The 22,952-nt window shown below is 50.8% G+C and overlaps 2 protein-coding genes across 4 annotated transcripts in view; both read right to left on the bottom strand.

Annotated features, from left to right (window-relative positions):
• Positions 1 to 22,952, bottom strand: part of med27 (mediator complex subunit 27) — a 204,338-nt gene that overhangs the window by 35,344 nt on the left and 146,042 nt on the right. The window contains exon 4 of the mRNA XM_028809067.2: positions 1,931 to 2,024. Within this exon, the coding sequence (XP_028664900.1) occupies positions 1,931 to 2,024 (94 nt within the window). The remainder of the gene's footprint in view (positions 1 to 1,930; positions 2,025 to 22,952) is intronic.
• Positions 21,893 to 22,952, bottom strand: part of miga2 (mitoguardin 2) — a 532,313-nt gene continuing 531,253 nt past the window's right edge. For all 3 annotated transcript variants that reach the window (XM_028809060.2, XM_028809062.2, XM_028809061.2), the window contains exon 17: positions 21,893 to 21,906. The gene's annotated coding sequence lies outside the window, so the exon portion shown is untranslated. The remainder of the gene's footprint in view (positions 21,907 to 22,952) is intronic.

The raw sequence follows: 22,952 nt of genomic DNA, 5'->3' as shown, positions 1-22,952 counted from the left end.
ACAGGTGGCACCGACATAATCGCCAATGGACCTTTGTGCAGGCTCGGTACAAAAGCTTAGCCAGGACACATGACCCGCTCTTCAGGCCTGGCATGTGCCAGTCTCCCATCTCCCGCACAAAGGAAACCTGAATGTTTCTGTGACTCACCAGGACAGCGTGAACCTCGACACGTTTGGTTTCCATTCCATTCCATCAGCAATCTCAACACTTCATTGTGTCTCCATATACCCCCCCCCCCCTTGAATTAATCTCACTTTACCACCACCCCCCCCCAACAAAATGTGCCCCAGTGAAGCTCAGCCACCATCCAAGTTACCAATGTGGCGACTAAGAGGGTGTGGGGAAGGAAGGCTGGCGTAAACTTAAAATGGCCGCCATCCACTGCCAACCTTCTGTGTCTCCACTCCTTCCCATCCCTGAACTCCATAAGAAACCACGGCCACTCCTGTCACCTCCTCCTCCCGTTCACAAATGACGCCAAACAAAACAAAAAGAGTCGTCAGGAAAATAAAGCCAAGCACAGCAAAGAGGGTCTTAAAGACAACATGCAGGCCTCAACCCTCAAACCAGGCCACAGGTCAAAAACCCAGAGAGACGTCCACCAATCCCCCCGTCACCTACACCTGCTGCTCTCTACGGCCGACCCTGAAGAAACAGAAAAGGCAAAAAAACCCAAAAACAAACGTTCAGGAGACCAAAGGCCTCGGCACTCCACACAGGCCATCACGAGGACGGTGACATAATAAGAGTGGTGACAAAAAGAAAAGTCGATGTACTTACAACAGGTGAGAACTAGCACAGGAACTGATAGGCCAGCTGGCCTGGGGGGACACAGGTGGGCAGAGAAGAAAGGCCATTAACAGGCTGGCAACAAGGTAAGCCTGGAGGGGAAGGGAGGAGGGGAGTTTAAGTGCCGGGGGGCTAGAAATGAAAGCCTGGTTGGAATTGGGGGGGGCTGAATCTGCCTGAGTAGAGCGCGCCAAGGACCACTAGACCATGTGATCTCGCTCAGCCATTTGTCATCCTGAGGAGAGGCCATCTCTGCTGCCCAATGAAGATGGCGCACAGGATGAAGGACCCTGCCGACTACGCTGGACCACCCCCAGACAGAGAGGAGCCACCAGGATGACCTGCTGATGGCCGACACTTACATCTGGGCTCCGCTTGCCTGTGTGTCGGGTTATCATCTCCAAAACACGATGAATGAACGGGTCACGTCATCTCCGGCCTGATCAGGTGCTCCATCTTGAGGTCAGAGATATGAGTTAGTGTCACAAATGAGGGTTACAGCAGGGATTTGGGGGCTTTTTGGTCAGGTCTGCATAATAAAGATTACAGAAGGAGAGAATGGGGGCTCACCGGAGGACCCTTCAAGGGCAAAACACGAGACAAAGGCCTCAAAACGCGGAAAAACAAAACTCACACATAGACCTCTGACCTGCTCGGAATATTTACTTTAAAATCCCAAAGAAACGTCCTTAGGGTAGGAGAAGACAGGCTTACAAAATGGATGGATGGATGGAAGGTCGTGAGGAAGCCACACCACAATGGAACTTCAAAGACAAAAAAGCAAAAGTAACATTTAAGGAAGAGCTAAATATTCACAAATGGCACAAAAGGCACAGAGGACACCCCCCATGTCTCAGCAGCCCCCCCCCCCATTTAAATAGGCCTCTGGCCACAGCCCTGTTAGCGGCTCACCTGCTGCACTGGGAGCCCCCCCCCCCGGGCAGTTTATGGCAGCAGGGCATCACAAGAACGGCATCAACACACGGAGTGGAAAATCTGTAAAAAAACATCAACTGTCCAAGAAGAACAGACAACAGGGGATTGAGCTCATCGGTGGGTGGCAGGACTTGAGGGCCATTTATGTTGCAAGTCAAAGTGAAATCCACCAAAGCCCAGCTTGAGAGATCCCGGTGGTCTTACCAGAAGCACAGCGGAGGTTCCGTTGGGCCTGAAGAGTTCAATCGACATGTCGGGGAACATCCTGCCAATGCGAGAAATCACGTCGTCCACGTATCTGAAAGAGAAGGACATCAGAGAGCCATTAGAGCAGTCTACTCGGCTCCTCTCATTTGACAGCAGCAGTGCCCAAAACAGCGGGCACTGTGCCCAGTCAGAGGTGTGTGGTCACGGTCCAATTCATCTTGGCACGTGTCCAACGGATCTCAATCAATCAGGAAAAGGCAGCTGGAATGTCTCGGACACGGAGTGAGGAAAGAGGAGGGTCTGGCAGGGCAGATGTTCACAGGCGTCTCATATGGAAGACCATGAGTGCCCACCTCAGAAGACATGGCAGACTTCTTAAATGAAGCCACTGCTGAAACTCATTAAGCACACAGTTAGGTGGGCTTGTCAGGGTGGAGGCTTTGATGATGTATTCTAATATTCCTGGCGAAACCCCCCGATTGTGCCAAGCACCAGTGTCCAAAAAACAAAAATAAAATGAAAAAGAGAGGGGTTGCAGAGTTGTTAGTCTGATCACATGACGGTGAAGACGAGGACGCAGACCCCTCTATCGGTGGGCTCCTGGCCTGCGCACGAGCTTGTAGCCCACTCTTAAACGAAGGACCACGACAATCTTCAGACTGATGGAAACTTTCCACGTGCGGTAATCTGGAGCAGAGCGTAAATCTGACTGATAAGGAGATGCCAGTCACTGAGACGCAGCTGAATGAAAGAAGTGCCAGGGAGCACAGTGGCAGAGATCTGCCATCACGGCTTTGCCAGCTTCCTCCAGTATCTTCACCCCTCCATTTCTGAAGCTGCTAGTCCTGTGGGACCAGGTGACGAGGCCCCCCTGGACTGGCCGAGTGTGTGTGTGCCCCCCCCCCCCCGATTAAGTGTAGCAGATAGCCGCTCCAAACAAACTGACAGGTGTGTGTGTTTTGCTTCCCATCACGTCCCGATTCTGATCAATAAGTGAATACATTAAAGCGGGCGCTCGGATTACTGATGTGCCCCACGGCGCTGCACGGGCGCTCGACCTTCTCAGGCTTATCTACACTCCGTGAAAACGACCCTCTCATCAAGTTCAGAACTGCAGCGGCCACCTCTCGTAACGGGCACCTGACGGCCATCAATACCGCTGGCGCTCGATCGGCTGAGTCAGCGAAACCAAACGGCGTCCCGCTGTGACAGCAGGCAGGCAGGGGTCACCGTTAAGTGTGTGCTAATCAGGAATTAACAAACGACTTTTTAACAATCGCCAATCAATAGGCGTCACGGTGGGGCTCGGTTTAAATGAAAGCCATCAGCATGGAAGAGCCAAGGCCAGCCCGATGGGACTCACCCCGGGCTGCCAGGCGTTTGATGTCTCAGCGGCCGCCTCTCGGGGGGCTCGAGCTCGGCTGCTAATATTCAATTAGTTTCAATTTGATCGCCTCGAATCTGCTAAAATAATTTTCGGTGCGGGCAGTCAGGCCAGACAGCTGACAGAATTCAGCCTGGGGCATCGCCGCCTCGGCACAAAGCCGCCGAGCTCAAGAGGAGCGTCAAGTGCTGCGGGCCCCCTGAGGGGGGACCGTGACGATGCCATCTCCGCGCTGAAGGACGTCGCTCTCAACTTCACCAAACTCATCAACCTTCCTGAAGTCGGTCAGGGGTGCAAACGAGGAGGGAGCTGCTGGGGGGCTTGGCCTGTTGAGGGGAGGGGGCTCCACCTCATCCGAGTATGACAGGTGCGAGAAGAGGCAGCCATTGCAGTGTGACTGGGGAGTAACCCTCTGCTTGGGGTCCTCCGCGGAGTACGTTCTGCCAAAGAGGAAGAAGGGAGGAAAGCTTCAGTGATTGGACATCGGGACACTGAGGTCACCGCGTCACCATCTTAAATAGGAGGGAGCCAACGTCAGGACAAACAACAATGTGACGCCTGTGAGCCAAACACCATTAGGAAACACTGGGCACACACACACACTGGCGAGTTGCCCACGTTTGGAGGGCACACTGGGGGAGCAGCAGTTCATAAAGTTCCCATTGCCCACTGTAAAAGTGAGGAACTCTGACTGGAAGAAGGATGACATCACTCAACATCAGAGTGGAGAGGGGCGGAGCTTGAATCTGCCAGCCCAGAGGGGGCGGAGCCAGTGTGCTGGGATTTTAAATGCAGGAGAATGGGAGACGTGACTGGAAAAGACGGACAACCAAACATCAGAAAAGAATTTGGACCGGAGAGATCAGAGTAAAGGAACGAGCCGCGTACCGCAGTCCTAACATCCAGAGCGGCGCCAGCCGAACCTCAAACATCACAAGCCACGCAGCCCTGAGTGATTCTGGGAAAGATCACCATGGCAACAGTCCATGCAATCAATAAGAAATGGCGACGCCCAACTCAAACAAAATGGCGTCTGGTGACAAGACATTATTAAAGTTCAACTTTTTAAATATTGCAGAAGACGAGGCATAGATACGAAAACCAAACTCATTGAGCTTCCTGCCTTGCACCCTCAGCCTGCTGGGATTGGCTCCAGCCCCCCGCAAAGGTCTGACATGTTTCCCGGTGGTCCAAAAACACGCACAAGATTGATCTGTTGTGGTAGGGTCCGAGGGTGACCCCCTTTAGACCTGAGGTGCCCCAAATCCCTGCTGTCCCTAACCCTGATACACACAGGACAAAAAGTAACAAAATGCTCAGGCATTAAAGATAAAACGTCCAAATTATAAGAGTACAAATGTGAGCACTGGCCAAATGACAGCACCTGATCTTGGTCCCCATGCTCACCACTCGGTGGCCTCTCTTCATGGTGGCAGAAGCAGGCAGACAAGAGCCAGAGTGGCACACAGACACAAACAGACAGACAGCATGGCACTGCAGAACTCATCTATCCAACTCTAAAGGTCCTCGTCACACCTCTGGGGGGTTTGTTAGTGGTTTGAACCCCCGTACCCCCCATGATTCCTGCCTCTCTTTCTGGGGGTTATGGCTCACACAATGTAAAGTGTCCTTGCCCACCTGGCCCACTCTTGTTATGAACTCAAAAACATCTCCACGAATGCACACTAGAGGGGGATATCACCGTCAAACCCTGGTCAGATGTCCAGAAGGACATCCTCACTTGAACGGGCAGACATGACAGCGAGAGGACCACACTCCTGCAGCCCTGCTCTGGTTATTACAACACAGTGACACAAGAGGGCACTGCAGTGCATTGATTTACCAACTCAACAAAGCCCCCCACCTCCAAGCTCTGTCACATTGGTGGGCTTCCCTTACACACCCAAAACTAAAAATGGAAGAACAAGAATAGATTCTATCCAATAGTGCAGTGCCCCCTCCCAGAAATCCTGCCTTTTTATACACCTGTGACAATGAACGGCTTTAAAAGTGGTGAGTTGTGCCACCACCATCTACCCAAAGCACCATGATGTTCCAACAATGATGGATGGATTAAAAGCCAGAAGTCTGTATAACCATCAGCATCAAGTGACTCCGTGAGAACCCTAACTACAAAGAGGACTATTTCATTTATGTTAGGTAGAATGCCCAAAGGGGACTGGGCGGTCTCGTGGCCTGGAACCCCTACAGATTTTATTTTTTTCTCCAGCCTTCTGGAGTTTTTTTTGTTTTTTCTGTCCACCCTGGCCATCGGACCTTACTCCTTCTTATGTTAACTAAGGTTGTCTTATTTTAATTTCTTATTTGTCTTTTATTCTTCTTTTCTTCATTATGTAAAGCACTTTGAGCTACTTTTTGTATGAAAATGTGCTATATAAATAAATGTTGTTGTTGTTGTTGTTGTTGTTTAGACTTTGTGACAAAATGCAAAATTGCACAAAGGAAACCAGGACCCCTAGTACAGTGCGTCACGCACCCGCCACACAATGAAACTGCTCGGGATCCTGGATGGCAACCCCCCCCCAGGCAGACACGTGGTGGTCCAGTCAAACGAAATGACCCTCTATCATCTAGCAGCCAGGTGTTAGGTGGGCATCTCCTTGGCCTGGTCCAGCCACTCGGGTCCCCAACAACGAGCCAGATCGCCCTCGGGTAATCACACCATGTGGCCGTAGTGCTGTAACTGACGCTCCCTCACGGTGCAGGTCATGTGCCTCATTTGGGACCCCATGAGCAACAGAAAGTCACACCAGTGGTATCTAAGGACCCTCTGAAGGGACACAGGAGTCCAGTCTTCATCTCAGGTCACTGGATAGCATCCATGACTCACAAACAGGGGGCACCAGGACTCTAATGACTTGGACCTTCGTCCTTTTATAAAGATATCAGGAGCGCCACACCCCCCCATGCTATCTACTGACTTCATAGGAAGAGTCACATGAATGTCACTGCCGGGGTAAGTAAACCTCACGATGACGAGGTCGACACTCAGACAGACACACTGCTGTGCCCAAGTGGTCATTAACCACAACCCCCCTTTTCTAAACTGCCACTTGGTTAAATGATTAAATGATAATGTCATCTGACACCAGCATTGTCCCCTTAGTTTAAACATCCCCCATATCCGCACTCAATATGGCACTCGCGTCTCACAAGAACACAAATCCAGAAGATAGCAACAAAAGTCAGGAAAGGCTGACAAAGCCAACATCTCAAATGGACATCTGGACCAGGAAAGGCCATCCTGCCAAAATGACCCCAAGGGCACAGTGACGGCTCATTCAACAAGTCACTCAGAGAGCTTCAGGCCTCAGCTAAGGTGACAGTTCAGGACTCGGTGACGAGAAGATGGAAGGAAAAAAATGGGATGAGCAGCAAAGTGGCGCAAAGAACCACCCAGAAGACCCCCAAGGCTGCCATGTGGACAGTCAAACTCTCAGGGAGAAACGATGGCTGGCGTTCAACAGGAAGAACATCAGATACCTGCAAGAAGAGGGTGGGCTGCCAGGGAGACTTGGCATCACATTCTTCAGAGGAATGTCCACTTAGCTGAAGAGCCAGCAGGACGAGGAGCCAAAACACAAAAACACATTAAGAACTAAATGAACGGCTGAGAAGTTCTGGAGCGGCCCGGTCAACGTCCTCACTTAAAGCAGACAGAGGGGTCCTAAACTAAAGTAGGGTGGCCTACAATCCTTAAGAGTGACGTCAAGTGAAAGCGCTTTGCTGTGGACTGGCACTGTGGTGGTGGCTGCCAATGGCCAGCTGTGAAGCCGTGACGTCTGGTTGACAATGGCCTGCAGAGGGCATCTCTTACCAGCCTGGACTGACAGGCCGAGCAGACGCTGCTTCTGAAGACCACCTTAACTGACGTCAGCGGGGGTCTCTCTCTCTCGCTTACACCCCCCACTAGTCTTCACATCAAGCTGGCAGTTAACCCTTTGAGCAAAACCAGGAGATTAAAAAAAGAGTCGATGGTAGGGGGGTCACAAACCAGTAACCAAAGGGTGAGACCAAATAGGTGGTCAAAAAAAATACAAGCAAAGAGTTCCAAACCGAACAAAACCCATGACAAGATTTTGAGCAAAGGTTCTCGAGTGTCTTGGTGTCTGCAGATTGGGTAACACAGAGAAGCCCCAGGATATCGCTTGTGCCATCAATTACAAAGGGGTCACGACCCCCAAGGCCACACACTGAGAAACTGGCGACGTGGACCCAGTGATGGGTACTCAAAATGGCAGCCATCAAGGACCCAAAATGGCTCCCAAGACCTTACACAAAACGCCACGGCACCTGATGACAGGCGTGGAATCCTCGACGTCATGATGGCACCATTTAAATATCCAAATGAGATACTGTGCAGAGCCAGTGCCAACGCACTTGCATCCTGCCAACTACGCCAAGTGCACCTTCATGGAAACTTAGCTGGACTTGAATGTAGCTCTCTTATAGCGCCCCCACTATTTGGGCAGGTAAAGCTGTGCCTGCCATCTGCGATGGGTTGGCTCTCCGTCCAGTCAAGGGCATCCTTTAGGGCACCACAAGTTCTGCACACACCCTGCGATTTAACAGAGGGGCTGCCGACGCTGGACAGGCCCAAGTCAAGGGCACGGCTGTCCTAACCTCAGACCAGTCGTATGACCTTCTGCGTCCCCCCCGGTGGTCTTCACCTACAAGCAGCTCAACACATCAAGGGGTCGCCAGTTGAAGCATCACAGCTGTTGCCTTCTGTTCTGATCTCTTCAGCAGGATGCCAATCAGTTTATTTATTCATTGTTTTTAATGAGTTTCTTTTCCTCTAAAATGGAGGCTGGCACAGCGCGGCATCACTCCAATGTCATTTTCACATGGGTGGGCTGCACGGCGCTCAGTGACGTTTCTGCCGTTGACAAGTCCCCGATTGAGGGGCACGCGTGTCAATTGATTTGCTTTGCGTCTCAACCCTGACGAGTCACTGGAGAGCAATCGAGCGTTTAATTGTGACAGCCCAAGAAAGATTAGTGTTTTTAATTTAGCGGTGAAGACCACCGCACGGAGCTGCAGGTCACACGGCAAGTGGGCTGGACCCTCGGGAAACAGTGGCACCACCCTACAACAGGCAGGACAAATGTGACACAGAGATGGTGGTCAGGAGATCAGCTGGGGGCTGCACACTGGTGACCCGCCCTCAACTGCTGCTGTCCAGCGAGTCCCTCGGGGGCACAACACTTAGGGGGTCCAGGCATACAAGCTTAGGGTGGGGAGACATGGCATACAAGTTATGAATGCAAGGGGCACTCAGATGGCACAGCCTACCTGGCACAGTCACAGGGTGTGACACATGACAGCCCAAGTATGGTGGACAGCAGCTGGAGAAATGAGGTGAAGACGAGCCTGCGGAGTGGAATGTTCTAATGTCCCAAAGACAGAGGGACCCCTCAACTGCCAGAACCTGTGCCACCCGCCCCACCATTGGTGCTTAACTTCACATCACTCACCTCAATGTATGAAGACAACGGGCACCTGACTGGCATTCACAGACGCTTAGGCTCCACTCACTGTGGTGTGACACTGAGGTGATGTTTACAGTGGATGGAGCCCACCGTCACATGTGCTACTACATCCGAGGCAGACACTGCGTGTTTGCCACCTGAATCAGAATGCACAAGTCATCAGCAACGTCACATCTCACTGGTGATGCCAGACAGGACCGACTTAGTGTGTCCGAGGAAAGGAAGCCACATGGTGGGTGGGGGCTCCATAAGCATTTATGATGGCACTCACCAGCCCAGACAGACCCACTGCCTTGTGTTTTTGACAGAAGTGGCTGGTGCGCCTCACTTCACTTCCATGTCACATGCCCACCTCGTTGTCACACACGGTTACAGAACAAGGTACAAATTCAAGAACGGCGGAGTAGGGGGCTTTGGCCACAGCTGGGGTGAGTGCCCATCCGCCTGCCCGTCCCGTTGCCCTCTTCGGCTCCTTCATCTCCACTGATTTCTGATTTCTTCACTCTGGTGTGACACTCCGCTGATGGTTTTAGAGAAGCCTGAAGAGCAAAATCCACACGGGGTCCGACTAGACGGAGCCCACTGTTACGTGTGCAGGCACATGAGACTTGAACGTGGCCCGCATTTCAACTCCACAATCAAAACCTTCAACTTTCCACATCCAGCTCACTTCACTTCACAGTGCACCACGTGGCCATCGACGTCTCTCGGACCAACTGAGGGTGCCAACGGGAAGAAAGTGAGGTGGCGGGGCCAGTGAACAAGAAAAACGACGGCGGGTTCAGGTGGACTTTCACAAGAGGACCCCCAGTGTGTAGGACCAGCCGCTTCATGAAGTGTGGGACATGAGGGCCGCTGCTCATTAGGTGACGAGGCACTGGTCCTCTCAGTCCAGGATATTCTCCACAGCAGTGGCACTTTCTCGAGCCTTAGTGACAATTTGAACAGGTGACGGAGTCCTTAAGGCCTATGGTGTCCTCTATGTGGACCTGCCGCCTTCCTGTGTGTCACCTGCTCAGCAGTTATGGACACGACAGCACATGACAGAGGTGGACTCCTCACTAGCCGCATGGGGGGCACTGGCCATTGAGAAAAGGTGGCATCAAGAGGGTCACTTTGTCTGCGGTGTGTGTCACCAACCACTACAAGGAACTCAAAATTGATCAACCAGCCACTCAACCCTCAGAGAAGCTTCAAGCACTTCTGCGGTTTGACTTCTGCCTTCCTTTTGCCCCCAAGGTTGCCATTTTGCTGTCATTTGTTTGCCAGTTGGGCACCGGCGGCTCAAAGGTTCAAATGTCTGCACATTTGTTTGGCGCTTCACTCTTATGGCTGGCTGAGACGTTCCACACATCAACTGACTTCTTCGTATTTTTTTTTGCACGTCACGGATGTCACTATAAATGCCTGCCCACATTTTTTGCGCTGTGCCTTTCTGCCAATGCCACCGAGATCTGGAAGGTAACCAACGCACATGCTCCCTCAAAAAACATGGCGGCACAAATGGCTCACTTCACAGAGTCGCCGAGTGCCAGCAACGTGCAGTGCTAGCAAGAAGGCCACCATGCCCACTGAGCAGGAGAGTGGCAGTGGCACCAGCACGTGAGCAGAGAAGGCGCTCGAACCCCCAGTCGTGAGGCAATGGGGTGTGAGGAGCGGCCACCATGGTAATGGCTGCCAGAAGTGATCAGGGTTCAAGAAGGGCGACAGCCAGCAGCTCAGATAAATAAGTAAATGACAGCCCGCCACTCCAGTGCCCATTCCAGCACTGAATGGCGCACACACACACAGGGCAACTTTTATCATTGTTGTCTATTTACCCTTTTCTGGCATATTTTGTTTTTCTGTCATTTGCATATTTCTATTGTCATCTTGCTGACTGATACTGTCACCAACATCACCATTTTGTGATGACACGGTCATGGTCAAGATGCTTGTTGCTGGTGACGTGGTATGTCCCGGTGCCCATGTGGTGTCACTCGCCAGTGGGCTCTCTTCTGAAAGGCATCCTATCAATATGCTCACTGCCAGCCACCACTTGGTGACCAACTTTAAAAGGAAGCGGCATCACCGTCCAACATGAACGCCACAAAGGGGTCCAGCACAGCCGTTATAGCACTTCAACATAAAGGAGCGGTACCAGTCCAACCTCAAGGCCTTGCAGATCTGGATGTGGGTGGGCTACCAGCTATAGCAGCCCACCTTCAGAGTCTCAAGTCTCTCTCCTGAATCCAGGCTTAAGCCAATGCCAACTAGGACCTTCTCCCCTTTGTTGTCCCTGCTCAATTTCTTCTCTTTGCTCCTCCACCAAGGCGTAGGAGTTGTCTGGGTTGGGGGGGGGGGGTGCAGTAAGGAATTTCTGGCTTGACCCTCCCCCCGATATATGATTTGATGACCATCTTCTAATCCCACCAACTACGAGTCAAGTGCTGGGGCCTCCCACTGTCACCTTCCTCATCACTGCTATGAATTTATTGGGCTCCGGGATCACTCAGGGCCCAGGCTTCAGGTCTAGAGTGAGGCCTAGTGACCCCAAAATCCAGAAGCAGGCTTTAGGCCTGAACAGGCCCAAAAAAACAGGGAGTAAAAGCTTCAATATTCAAAAACATCTCACAAAGGAAGAGGGGAACCTTGGAAAACCTCTGGCCAAATCCAAGCCTCAGCGTAAAAGCCAACAAAAGCCCAGGAATCCGAACAAAGTCGTCACAACAGCCAAAAAAAAAAAAAATGGACAAATGAGCTAAAAGACAAGCATTAGGACAAATGACAAGGGCAGCCACATTATGGTCTGTTGGGCTCTGAAGTGGCGTGGCTGCGTCATCAGGCCCCGCCCCACCAGGCTCAACATGCAGGACAAGGCCCATAAATACCAATACAATATGAAATATAAAGGATATATATATATATATATATATATATATATATATATATATATATATATATATATATATATATATATATATAAATAAATATACACATATACAGTAGATATACAGTTAGGTCCATAAATATTTGGACAGAGACAACTTTTTTCTCATTTTGGTTCTGTACATTACCACAATGAATTTGAAATGAAACAACTCCGATGCAGTTGAAGTGCAGACTTTCAGCTTTAATTCAGTGGGGTGAACAAAACGATTACATAAAAATGTGAGGCAACTAAAGCATTTTGTGAACACAATCCCTTCATTTTGGGGGCTCAAAAGTAATTGGACAAATTAAATAACTGGAAATCAAATGTTCATTTCTAATACTTGGTTGAAAACCCTTTGCTGGCAATGCCAGCCTGAAGTCTTGAACTCCTGGACGTCACCAGATGTTGGGTTTCCTCCTTTTTAATGCTCTGCCAGGCCTTTACTGCAGCGGCTTTCAGTTGCTGTTTGTTTGTGGGCCTTTCTGTCTGAAGTTTAGTCTTCAACAAGTGAAATGCCTGCTCAGTTGGGTTAAGATCAGGTGACTGACTTGGCCATTCAAGAATTGTCCACTTCTTTGCTTTAATAAACTCCTGGGTTGCTTTGGCTGTATGTTTTGGGTCATTGACCATCTGTATCATGAATCAATGTGACTGCTGTATTTAGCTGGATTTGAGCAGACAGTATGTCTCTGAACACCTCAGAATTCATTCGGCTGCTTCTGTCCTGTGTCACATCATCACTAAACACGAGTGTCCCAGTGCCACTGGCAGCCATCACACTGCCTCCCTCCACCGTGTTTTACAGATGATGTGCTATGCTTTGGATAATGAGCTGTTCCACACCTTCTCCATACTTGTTTCTTGCCATCATTCTCATAGAGGTTGATCTTGGTTTCATCCATCCAAAGAATGTTTTTCCAGAACTGTGCTGGCTTTTTCAGATGTTCTTCAGCAAAGTCCAATCTGTCCTTTCTATTCTTGAGGCTTATAAGTGTCTTGCACCTTGCAGTGCTCCCTCTGTATTTACTTTCATGCAGTCTTCTCTTTATGGTAGACTTGGATATCGATACGCCCGCCTACCCCCTGGAGAGTGTTGTTCACTTGGGTGACTGTTGTGAAGGGGTTTCTCTTCACCACTGTTGTCTTCTGTGGACGTCCAGGTCTTTTTGTGTTGCTGAGTTCACCAGTGCTTGCTTTCTTTCTCAGGATGGACCAAACTAGATTTTGACACTCGTAATATTGTAGTAATTTCTCTGATGGGCTTTTTCTGTTTTCGCAGCTTAAGGATGGCTTCTGTCACCTGCATGGAGAGCTCCTTTGACCGCATGTTGTCTGTTCACAGCAAAATCTTCCACATGCAAGCACCACACCTCAAATCAACTCCAGGCCTTTTATCTGCTTAATTGATAAGGACATAACGACGGACTTGACCACAGCTGCCCATGAAATAGCCAAAGAGTCAATTGCCCAATTACTTTTGAGCCCCTGAAATGAAGAAGGGATTGTGTTAAATTAATGCTTTAGTTGCCTCCCATTTTTATGTAATCGTTTTGTTCACCCCACTGAATTAAAGCTGAAAGTCTGCACTTCAACTGCATCGGAGTTGTTTCATTTACAATTCATTGTGGTGATGTACAGAACCAAAATGAGAAAAAAGTGGTCTCTGTCCAAATATTTATGGACCTAAGTGTACATACAGTGTATATATACACATTCACAAAGATATAACTTAGAAAAACAAAGGTAAAGACTACAACAGACCTAACACACCTGAGCCAGGGAGGGGGCCACTGGCGTACTTTGGGGTCCAATGAGTTTCTACAAACTGGCACTTCCTGTTCTCCCTAAAGGCTCAGCTCTCCACTCTCAACCTGTACACGGTGAAGACACACAAACATGTCACCCCGCCGGAGACACAAACGAGTGCAAACCAAAGACCACCGGCCCTCTGCCACGCTGGAACATCAGTGCCGATGAGCACTCGGTGGCTCTAAAAGAACTTCACATTCAGCTGAGCAAGTCCCTTTGGCCGCAGACCTCACTTTGGACCTCTGATGTTTACTGACCTGTTCAGACACCAGACGTTTAGACATCTGCAGGGTCCTCACTGAATGCACAGAAATGCTAACTTGTGGATGATGGACTATGTCGCCCTCTAGTATCTGCACTCGGTTACTGATGGTCACTCCGATTAGGGCGCCCTCTAGTGCTTGAAGTCGGTCATCGACGGCATGCTGGGCTAGCAACTGCACTGCCATCTAATGTGTGTACTGCTAGTGACGAAACCCTGGCTAGCAGCTACTGCGCCCCCTAGGGTCTGAATTCAGATACTAAGAGACATCCTTCACAACACTGCACTCTAGTGGCTGAGCTCTGCTATCGGTTGATAGTGTCCCTCATTGTCACATGTACTAATTAACACAATGCCACTGATGGCATCCCTGACCTCATCGCTCCCTAGTGTCTTTACTGATGACACACTTGGCTAGCATATGTTTTGATATCTCATGCCTGTACTGCTAATGGTGCCACTCCTGACTAGCAGCTACTGTGCCCCCTAGTGTCTGAATACAATACAGATACTGATGGCATCCCTGACTACATTGCCCCCCCTAGTGTCTCTTATTGAGGGTACACTTGGCTAGCATCTGTTTTGCTCTCTAATGCCTAATGCTAATGGTGCTGCACCTGATGAACGCCTACTGTACCCTCTAGTGTCTGAGCTCTGTTATTGGCCAGAAGGGTCCTTTATTGTCACATACACTAATCAACACTAATCACTCCTGGCTAGCAGCTACTGCACCCCCAGGTGTCTGAATTCAGACAGTGAGGGCAAGCCTGGCAATACTGCCCTTTAGTGTCTGAGTTCTGTTATTGGTTGATAGGGTCCTTCATTGTCACATGTACTAATTAACACATCACCCCTAGTGTCTCTTATTGATGGCACACTTGGCTAGCATTTGTTTTGCTATCTCATGTCTGTACTGCTAATGGTGCCACTCCTGATTAGCAACTACTGCACCCCCTAGTGTCTGAATTTAATTACTGAGGGCATCCGTGACTAAATTGCTCCTCTAGTGTTTGGGCTCTGTCAATGACCTACAGGGTCCTTGTTGTCACATGTTCTAATCAACACGTTGCCTCTGATAGCACCACGACCACCTTGCCCCCTGGTGTCTCGTACTGATGGCACACTTGGCTAGCATCTGTTTTGCTCTCCAATGCCTGTACTGCTAATGGTGCTGCACCTGATGAACGCCTACTACACCCTCTAGTGTCTGAGTTCTGTTATTGGTTGATAGGGTCCTTCATTGTCACATGTACTAATCAACACATTGCCACTGATGGCACCACGACCACATCGCCCCCTAGTGTCTCTTACTGATGGCACACTTGGCTCCATTGCTGTCTAATGTCTGCACTGTTACCTCTGACTAGCAGCTACACTGCCCTCTAGTGTTTGGGCTCTTAATGACCTACAGGGTCCTTTGTTGTCACATGTACTAATCAACACATTGCCCCCTAGCATCTCTTACTGAAGCCACACTTGGCTATCATGTGTTTTGCTGTCTAATGTCCGTACCCCTGGCTACATCGCCCCGTCGTGTGTGAGTGAGTTCTGCTAATGGTCCACAGGGTCCTCACTGTCACATGTGCTGATCAACATGAACACGTGGCCCTGTGGTGTCTACCCTCTATCATCGCCAATCGACACGCAGCACGTGGGCACGACAAGCGAGTGTGGTGACTTTACCTGGACACTTGTGCCTTCCACACCTTGAAGCTCTCATCTACTTGTTGCCGACTTTGCCGTGTAGCCGTCGGTTTTGTCTGCGCCCCCTTCCATGTTTTTCATGTCTCCGTCCTTTTCCCCGTCTCTCCAGGCGTTCCCATCTGTGAAGGCGTAGACGCCAACGATGGGTGGCACTGCCTCAGTTCACTAGAAATACCATCAAGGTGGGCTTCACAAACCAGCACAAGACTTGATAATCAAACTGCAAAATCAACGGCACAGGTGGAGGCAGCACAGCCATTCGGATTCTTCCAGCGGAATGAGCCAAAGTAAATTTCATCAAGTCGAGCCGACGTGCCACGAGGTCAGCGCCTGGCCTTTGCGCTAGACGTACGCCAAGTTGTGGATTTGCGCGGCTGCTCCCTTGATAAAGCCGAGCGTCGTGTGCCTCGTCTCCGTCTCCTCCCGACTCGCTTCTTGGCAGAGGCCAAACTTTATAATGTGGCCGGGAAGCGTCCGTCGAAAAGGCGCGCAACAGTAACTTTTAATATGGAAATTGCTAATAACGTATTCAAATGGTGACATTTATTTTATATCGACTTGGTGATCAGAAAGTCGATGCAATATTGTTTAACTAAATGCCAAATAAGCGTCGAGGGGAATCGGGCGGCAGTGACACCGCATGGTGACACACGCGGGGGACACACCCCCCGCCCCTGTTCCACCACACACCTGACATTCACCGCTTCTTTCACCTCCGTTTCTTTCACAACAAAACAAGCGTGCGGTGGCATGATCGCCGTCACATGTGGACATTGGACAGGACAGAAAAATAAAAAGGGAGCAGCAGCCCGGGTTCAATGCTGCAAGTGACGCAGGAAACGTCTTCTTAGGACCACTGGGAGGAAATCCACGGTCAGCTGTCATATATGAAGGTGTTTAAGGAACAAAAACACGGGGGACATGTTTGGGGAGACTAATGGGAATCAGAAGACCCCAGAGTGACAAAGTGGTGGCAGCCTGTGCTGGGGGCAGGTTTGGACAGAGAAGAGTGATGAGGATGACTCAGGACAATGAAGAGCGACTCCAATAGCGGAACCTTCTCAGCTTAGGCAAGCAGTGCGAGGTGACAGAATTCAGACTGGGTGGGCGCCAGCTGCTGCGGCTTAACACTGTAAACTAGAGTGGTGGTCACCCTGAAGCCATGGACTAGAGAGCTCACTAGAGGGGGAAAAGGCCCCCAAACCCCGGCTAGTCAGAAAAAAGGGCAACAGAGGACCTTAAGAAGTAAAAACGCACCAACAACCCAAAAACAACGCCACAAACAGAACAGAACGGTCAAGAATCTGGAATATTCTCAATTTTTGGAAATTCTGCAAAGCCAAGAGACTCAACTAGAGGCCCACAGTGACGGTGGTCCTGCACGACTGGAGTCGGTGGTCTGAACGAATCAGAATAAGGGGAGCCATCAAGTGCTGAGAAGCTCCAAGCAAATCATCCTCCATCATGTGAGGCTTCAATGACCCCCCAAACATCAGCAAGTGCCTGTGTGGAGGGGCCAATCGGACCAAACACATCCTACACCATTTAGGGGCCTCTGCATTATACGTCACAGATGTTACACAATACACCCACCAGTGTTGGACCACTAGTAGAATGTTGCTTTGAGACCTCAGTACCCAAACAGTACCAAAGCACATACCCCGATATCCTGTGTCCCCATCTCCCAGCCCTCCATGCATCAATACAAGGAGCAGGTCCCCCTTGGAGCCTCCAGTCTTCATGAAGAGCGAGGGGCGGCTGGGACCCCTCTTGGAGACGCGTCCATCACATCGAAGAGCTGGGGGGAGCTGCGACTGCACTAAGGAACGACTGAGTGTTGAAAGCCACCGTTTACCCCAAGTAACGAAATGCCCGTACCGTCACCCACGAGCGGAGGGGTCCGGAGTGCCAACCTCATGCCTCATTCACATAAAACATCCTTACACAGTGGTGAGCATGAGGGCTGTGGGAGGAGCTATCTGGCTCATGAATAATGACGACCGTCAAGAGGGCGTGTCTCTCTGGTGGCAACGCTGTCACTTGGTGCCACCCACCTTTCTCAGATGTGCAGTCTAAGTGAATGTTCAGCGGAGCCGCGGAGGTCTGAAGCCGGACCCTTCTCGAGCTCAGACTTCACTTCGTGGAGGGCGACTGGTATGACCTGGGGGGACGGAGACAAGTCAGATGACAGCCGGAGAAGAACAGCAGTGAGGGGAGCAAGCGAGCAACTAAAGGGCAGACGGACAACAAATCAGAGAACAGCACGACTGAGGGGGCTTGTGTTTCTTTTTACTGACTAATTTGTGAACTTCTTCAACTTTCCCCACTTCTATGTGGGGTCCATGTGCTTCATCAACCTCCTCCTAATGGCTTGGCCGGCCCTGCACCACCTCCTCCTCCTCCTCAGTCAGGCCCCACTCTTTCAGATCTCCTTTGATTTTTTCCATCCACCACCTCAGCTTCTTTTCTGGTCCTTCCTCAGATTTCCCTCCCACTTTTGTTCTTCCTCATTTCTTATTCTCTCCTCTCTCATTTCTGCCTCATCCACCTCCTTCTCCTGCCCGTCTCTCTGCTCCACACATCATGGCTGATCACCACAGGGCACTCCCAATGCCTTCTTCTGAGCGGTCCATCGGCACGGCACTCTGTGGCTTCTCTCTGCCTCCAACTCTGAATTTCACCATCAGATTAGTGAAGTTTAATCTCCATCTTGTCCTTCCACCGATCAGAGACCTGTAAACTTCTCCACCCTCTTCAGTCCTCTCCCTGCCGGCTAACTTCTCAATCCTGATCCCCGTTCAACGGCAGACATTCCGTCTTCAATCCTGAATCTTCTCCACTCTTCCAGCTTCCTCCCCAATGTCATCAGCACCCCTTTAGGTCTTTAATCCTGCGAGTCAACACATCCATAACCAGATGGACTTCAAGAAGACCCCCCTCTATCTGGGACCCCTTCTGTTACTGTAGCGCCCCTCCCCATACGTATCCCGGACAGTCCTCACATAACATCTCTGCACACCCCCCGCTCTCAGAGGTCGCCATATGCAATCCTCTCCATTTCTCTGGATGTTTCTCCATCAGCTCCCTCTCATCTCCTATGGGGGTCTCTAATCCCTAAGCCTTCCCCTTTGTGAGTGACATCAGCTCTCTCCCTCCATCATGTCCGTACAAACGGGTTCAGTCCCACTGCTCCTCCACGATCTCCATGGGGTCCCTCTGTCTTTCCATCTTTCTTTCTTTCCATCGCCTCCTTCACTTCCTTCCTCCTTATTCTTGGTACTCATTCACTCACTCTTGGGATTCATAATTTACATTTCCGTGATTTCTGAATGGCCGTTTCCTTGACACGTACCCCAGACTTTTGCACCGCACTGTCAGTGAGACTCGCCCAAACTCGTCTGTCGGAGGGTGACACGATTCGAGCAGAGCCTGAGTCCCATGAGAGTGAGACCAGGCTCACCTCGCCACGCCGCCATCTCCGTTTGCTGACTGCTTCAGCGACCGTGCCGAGGAATGGCAGCCGGGAATTAGCAGGCCTCCCCGGTCAGCGCCGCTCAAGTCTTCAGGGACGGTGCTGATTGACAGCAAGGTGAGCAAAAACAACCGGAGGATGCGGTGCCCTTCTGCATAAAAGTCTCGTTAAGGAGCCCGGCGCAGATTCAAGGGACACACGGCCAATTATGCAGGAGAAGCGAGTCGGAGCGTCACCTGCGCCTTCCCTCAGCCTCACCGTATTAGCGCCGCTCGCTGCATTCGTGTCTACCTGGCGACGGTCACAATCGGGGACACGAGCTGAGCGCTGGCCTCAGAACGGAAGGACCACCAAAAGCAGCCATCATCAGGCGGCCCGATTGGCTTACAGTACCCGTTGGCGCTTCCTCTTACACATTTAGAGGTGAGCAGCTCTCGGCCTCGGAGACGGCCTTCGATTTTTAGATCTCAAGAATACAGCAACATGGCGACCGATTCTGCTGAAGACGCTTACTGCGGAGGCCATTAAAATGTCATCTGGCAGCTTTTATTTCTGCACTGCTGCAGATCTGACAATGAGCCCATTGAAAATGGCTGAGCGGTGGCCAGCAGGGGCTTCTGGACCTTCATTCATTCTGAGCCCCTCACTGCTCATCCAGTGACACAGGTGGCGCAGTGGTAGTGCTGCTGCTTTGCAGTAAGGAGACTGGAAGGTTGTGGGTTCGCTTCCCAGTTCCTCCCTGTGTGGAGAGCACTTTGAGTACTGAGAAAAGTGCTATATAAATGTAATGAATTATTATTATTATTATTAACATTGGGCCAAACGGCATGGAGGGAGACATCTGTGCTCTCGCCCACCCATTGCCCTCACACTGAATGCTCCAGTGTGGATTGATTTGGTGCAACGGGGAGGCTGGCGTGTAGTTCTCCATTTGTTAGCTGCGGTAGCAGCACTGACGTCTCAAAGTTAAAACTGCAGTTCCGATCCAACTCTACTCTCGACTTTTCTAATTTTTCGGACTCTCTTGTGCATTTCGTTTGCTTTGGCTCGTCTGTTAAGTTCTAGTTGTTGTATGTTTTGCTATTTCTCCAGTAAATTTTTCTTTTTAGGAGGCTCCTTCATTACCTTGCTCTATATAAGCCAGGGGTTGACGGTGATCCTCTCCCTTGTGGGCATTCGGAGTGTTCTTTGGTACGTTTCACAGTGAAGCACATCTTAGGCCTGGTGTAGGATGAAGCCAGGCCACTCTAGTTCAGGCTGGGCTGCCTTCTGGTGCACCTCCTCTGGGCAGGTTGCTGGGATTTCTGAAGACCTCATACTTACCGTACATCGTGAGATAAATCCTAGCGAGCAACTTTAGAATAAAAGTCTAAAGTTGGGAAGTCAAACAGCAAAGAAACTGCGAGAGAAGCGCGTAGGACAGCCGCCCTCTTGGACCACCCGAGGAAGAGCACAGCCTCTGAGCCGGAGACGTCACGTGCCACTCACTCCCTTCTGAGTGACCCTACCTGGCAACAGGATAGTAACAGCAAACAAATGATCAACCTTCAGAAAACGCTGTGTTTTGGGGGTGGATGGGGGGGGGGGATGCAATTCACTTTTGACATTAAGATGCAGATTTACAGTCGACTGAGGTGAGGCGATTTGTTCTTATGGGACACCAAAGGGTGGGAATGTTCTAGAAACTGACCAACCCAGTCGTGGTGAGAACTCTTATTATTATTGCACAGGGTTTCTCTTATGTTTTCCGACTCTTTTGATCTTCGCTACTCCACGTGGCCCATTCTAACGTTTTCAGCCCACCTCGCGTTTCTAAAACTTTATGGTCTGCCGACTCAGTTGTGCCTTTGAACAATTTATTGACGACCCACTGGCAGCAACGTGATCGGGGGTCCCCCTTAGTGAAACAAGCTCATTTAGAAACGGTAAAACACAGGTGACACGCCACGACCCACTCATGAACCAGTGATGGCAGCACGTGACCCACCAAGTGTGCGAGGACCACTGCCTTACACAGACCCGCCGTGTGGCTGCCCAGATGTGAAGGTCAGATTGTGTTCGCCCTGCTGACCCACTCAGCCCCCCCTTGTGATGTCCTGTATGCTTTGTGACAAGTGGCCGGTCCCAAGTGACTAACTCTGACAGAAACAAACAGGACGTATGAACTCCTCTCATTTTTATTTAAAACCCAAAGAACACCCAGAACAAAAAACACAAAGGGGCGCAGCTGGTGGAGAGGTGAGGGGCGCTGCTGCTTCTCTTTCCTTTGGTTGGGCCTGTGAAGGCCACAGGCCTGCATGTTGAGTTGGGACACAGGACCTCCAAGCTTGAGATGCTGGGTGAGGGTGGGCATCGTATCTCTTTGGTTGGGGTCTGCAAATTGTGCATAATTATTCATTAATGAATACACTTGATTTACTTGGGTGGGTGGAATGACAATGGTCCTCTGGTGAGTTTGGTATTGGATTTCCTACCCGGACAAAAATAAAAACCACATTCATCTTTTGCTTGATGACGCGTGTCCTACCCGCCTCGGTGTTTGTGCTACGTCTGATTGATGTGATCGGCCCAGCTGGCTCCGCCAAGTGAAAAAGGGGGGGGGGCGGAGTCTCAGAGTGCCGACGGGCACCTTAGACCTCGCCCCGGGTGAGCCTGTCTGCTCGTCACAATGGGCACCTGCAGCCCTCCTGACTGGCACAGCACACCTGGCTGGGATGGCGCACGCTTGACGGCACACACTTTGGTCCCTGCGGCTCTCGTTTTCATTTTGTTTTTTTTCGTTCCCCCCCTTGTCATTCTTCACTCGCTCCCACTTTTTGAATCCTGTGCCCATGGCTTAGTCATTGTTCATGCTGTATTATTAACAAGCGCTTGGCACGCTTCACAATGCCGGTGCCGTATGTACGGGTGGGCAGCTATTATAGGAGGAAACTGATGGACTCGAGGGTGTTGTGAGCCTGGCAGCTGTAACAGGACGGCTTTATGGAGAAGATTCGGCTAAAAATAAACCCTCGGCAGTTACGAGAGTGGAGAGCCACGTCAGTCCATCTGTAGTTTAACTTTGAGCAGAGAGCCGAGCGAAGCTCGAGGCCGTCGAATCCAACAGACGCCTGCCTCCATCCTGAGCGCACCAGCATCAAACGGGAGCTTCGTGTAATCAAGCGCCTTGTCGCCCCCCAGCACGGAGCTACAGGGCCACCAAAGGGGGCTCGAGCTTTGCATTCGATGGTATCCAGGCTCAGACTTTATGACACACGAGAGAAGACCACCACTCAGTCCACGGGACGCCGTCCCTGACATCTCACGCTCATCCTTCTTGAAGGTCAACAAGGTTGCTGTTTCAGCTCCAGGGTCCCACAATTCTTTGAGTAAAGACCTCGCTGGAGTCCTAAATGCGCTTCCCGCAGGTGGCACGTGTGTCTGTGTCTACCAACCACGACGAGCGGCTGCCAGTTATTATGGACAGTGGCAGGTCCTTCAGGTTCAAGGAGGCCTTGATGTGACTGACCGTGTGGCACGCAGTGGGGCACCCAAGTCACACGGCCATGCCAGCCTAGCTGGTGCTGGATGATTGTGGTCTGCAAGCAGGTCAGTATGACGTACCCGATCGTGCCAGGTGAGGCCCAGCCATCTTGGTGTGCATCTGGAGGTCCTTATTGTCACAGACCCCGTCACCCAAGTCTCCCCAAAGCCGCCGATGTGGTCCGTCATGTAAATGACGGAGCTACTGCACTCGGATCATAAGGACGGGGGGGGTCTGTGAAGGTGTAGATGCTTCCTGGAAGACCAGCTCTGTTCTGGTGGTCTTGACAGCCATCCCCCCCCCGCCACACCTCAGCGAGACCACCAAAGGTCACAGTCACTTGAGGTTTGTCTTCTGTCACTCAGGCCAAATCTATATGGTAATTAGGTTATGAATATTCAAAGGCGGGTTTTTTTGAAGCCCTACATGGTTACTGGT

The sequence above is a fragment of the Erpetoichthys calabaricus genome, chromosome 9, assembly GCF_900747795.2.
Source record: "Erpetoichthys calabaricus chromosome 9, fErpCal1.3, whole genome shotgun sequence".
Lineage (NCBI taxonomy): Eukaryota > Metazoa > Chordata > Cladistia > Polypteriformes > Polypteridae > Erpetoichthys > Erpetoichthys calabaricus.
Note: the sequence above shows the minus strand (reverse complement) of the source record. Positions and strands in the feature narration are given on the sequence as shown.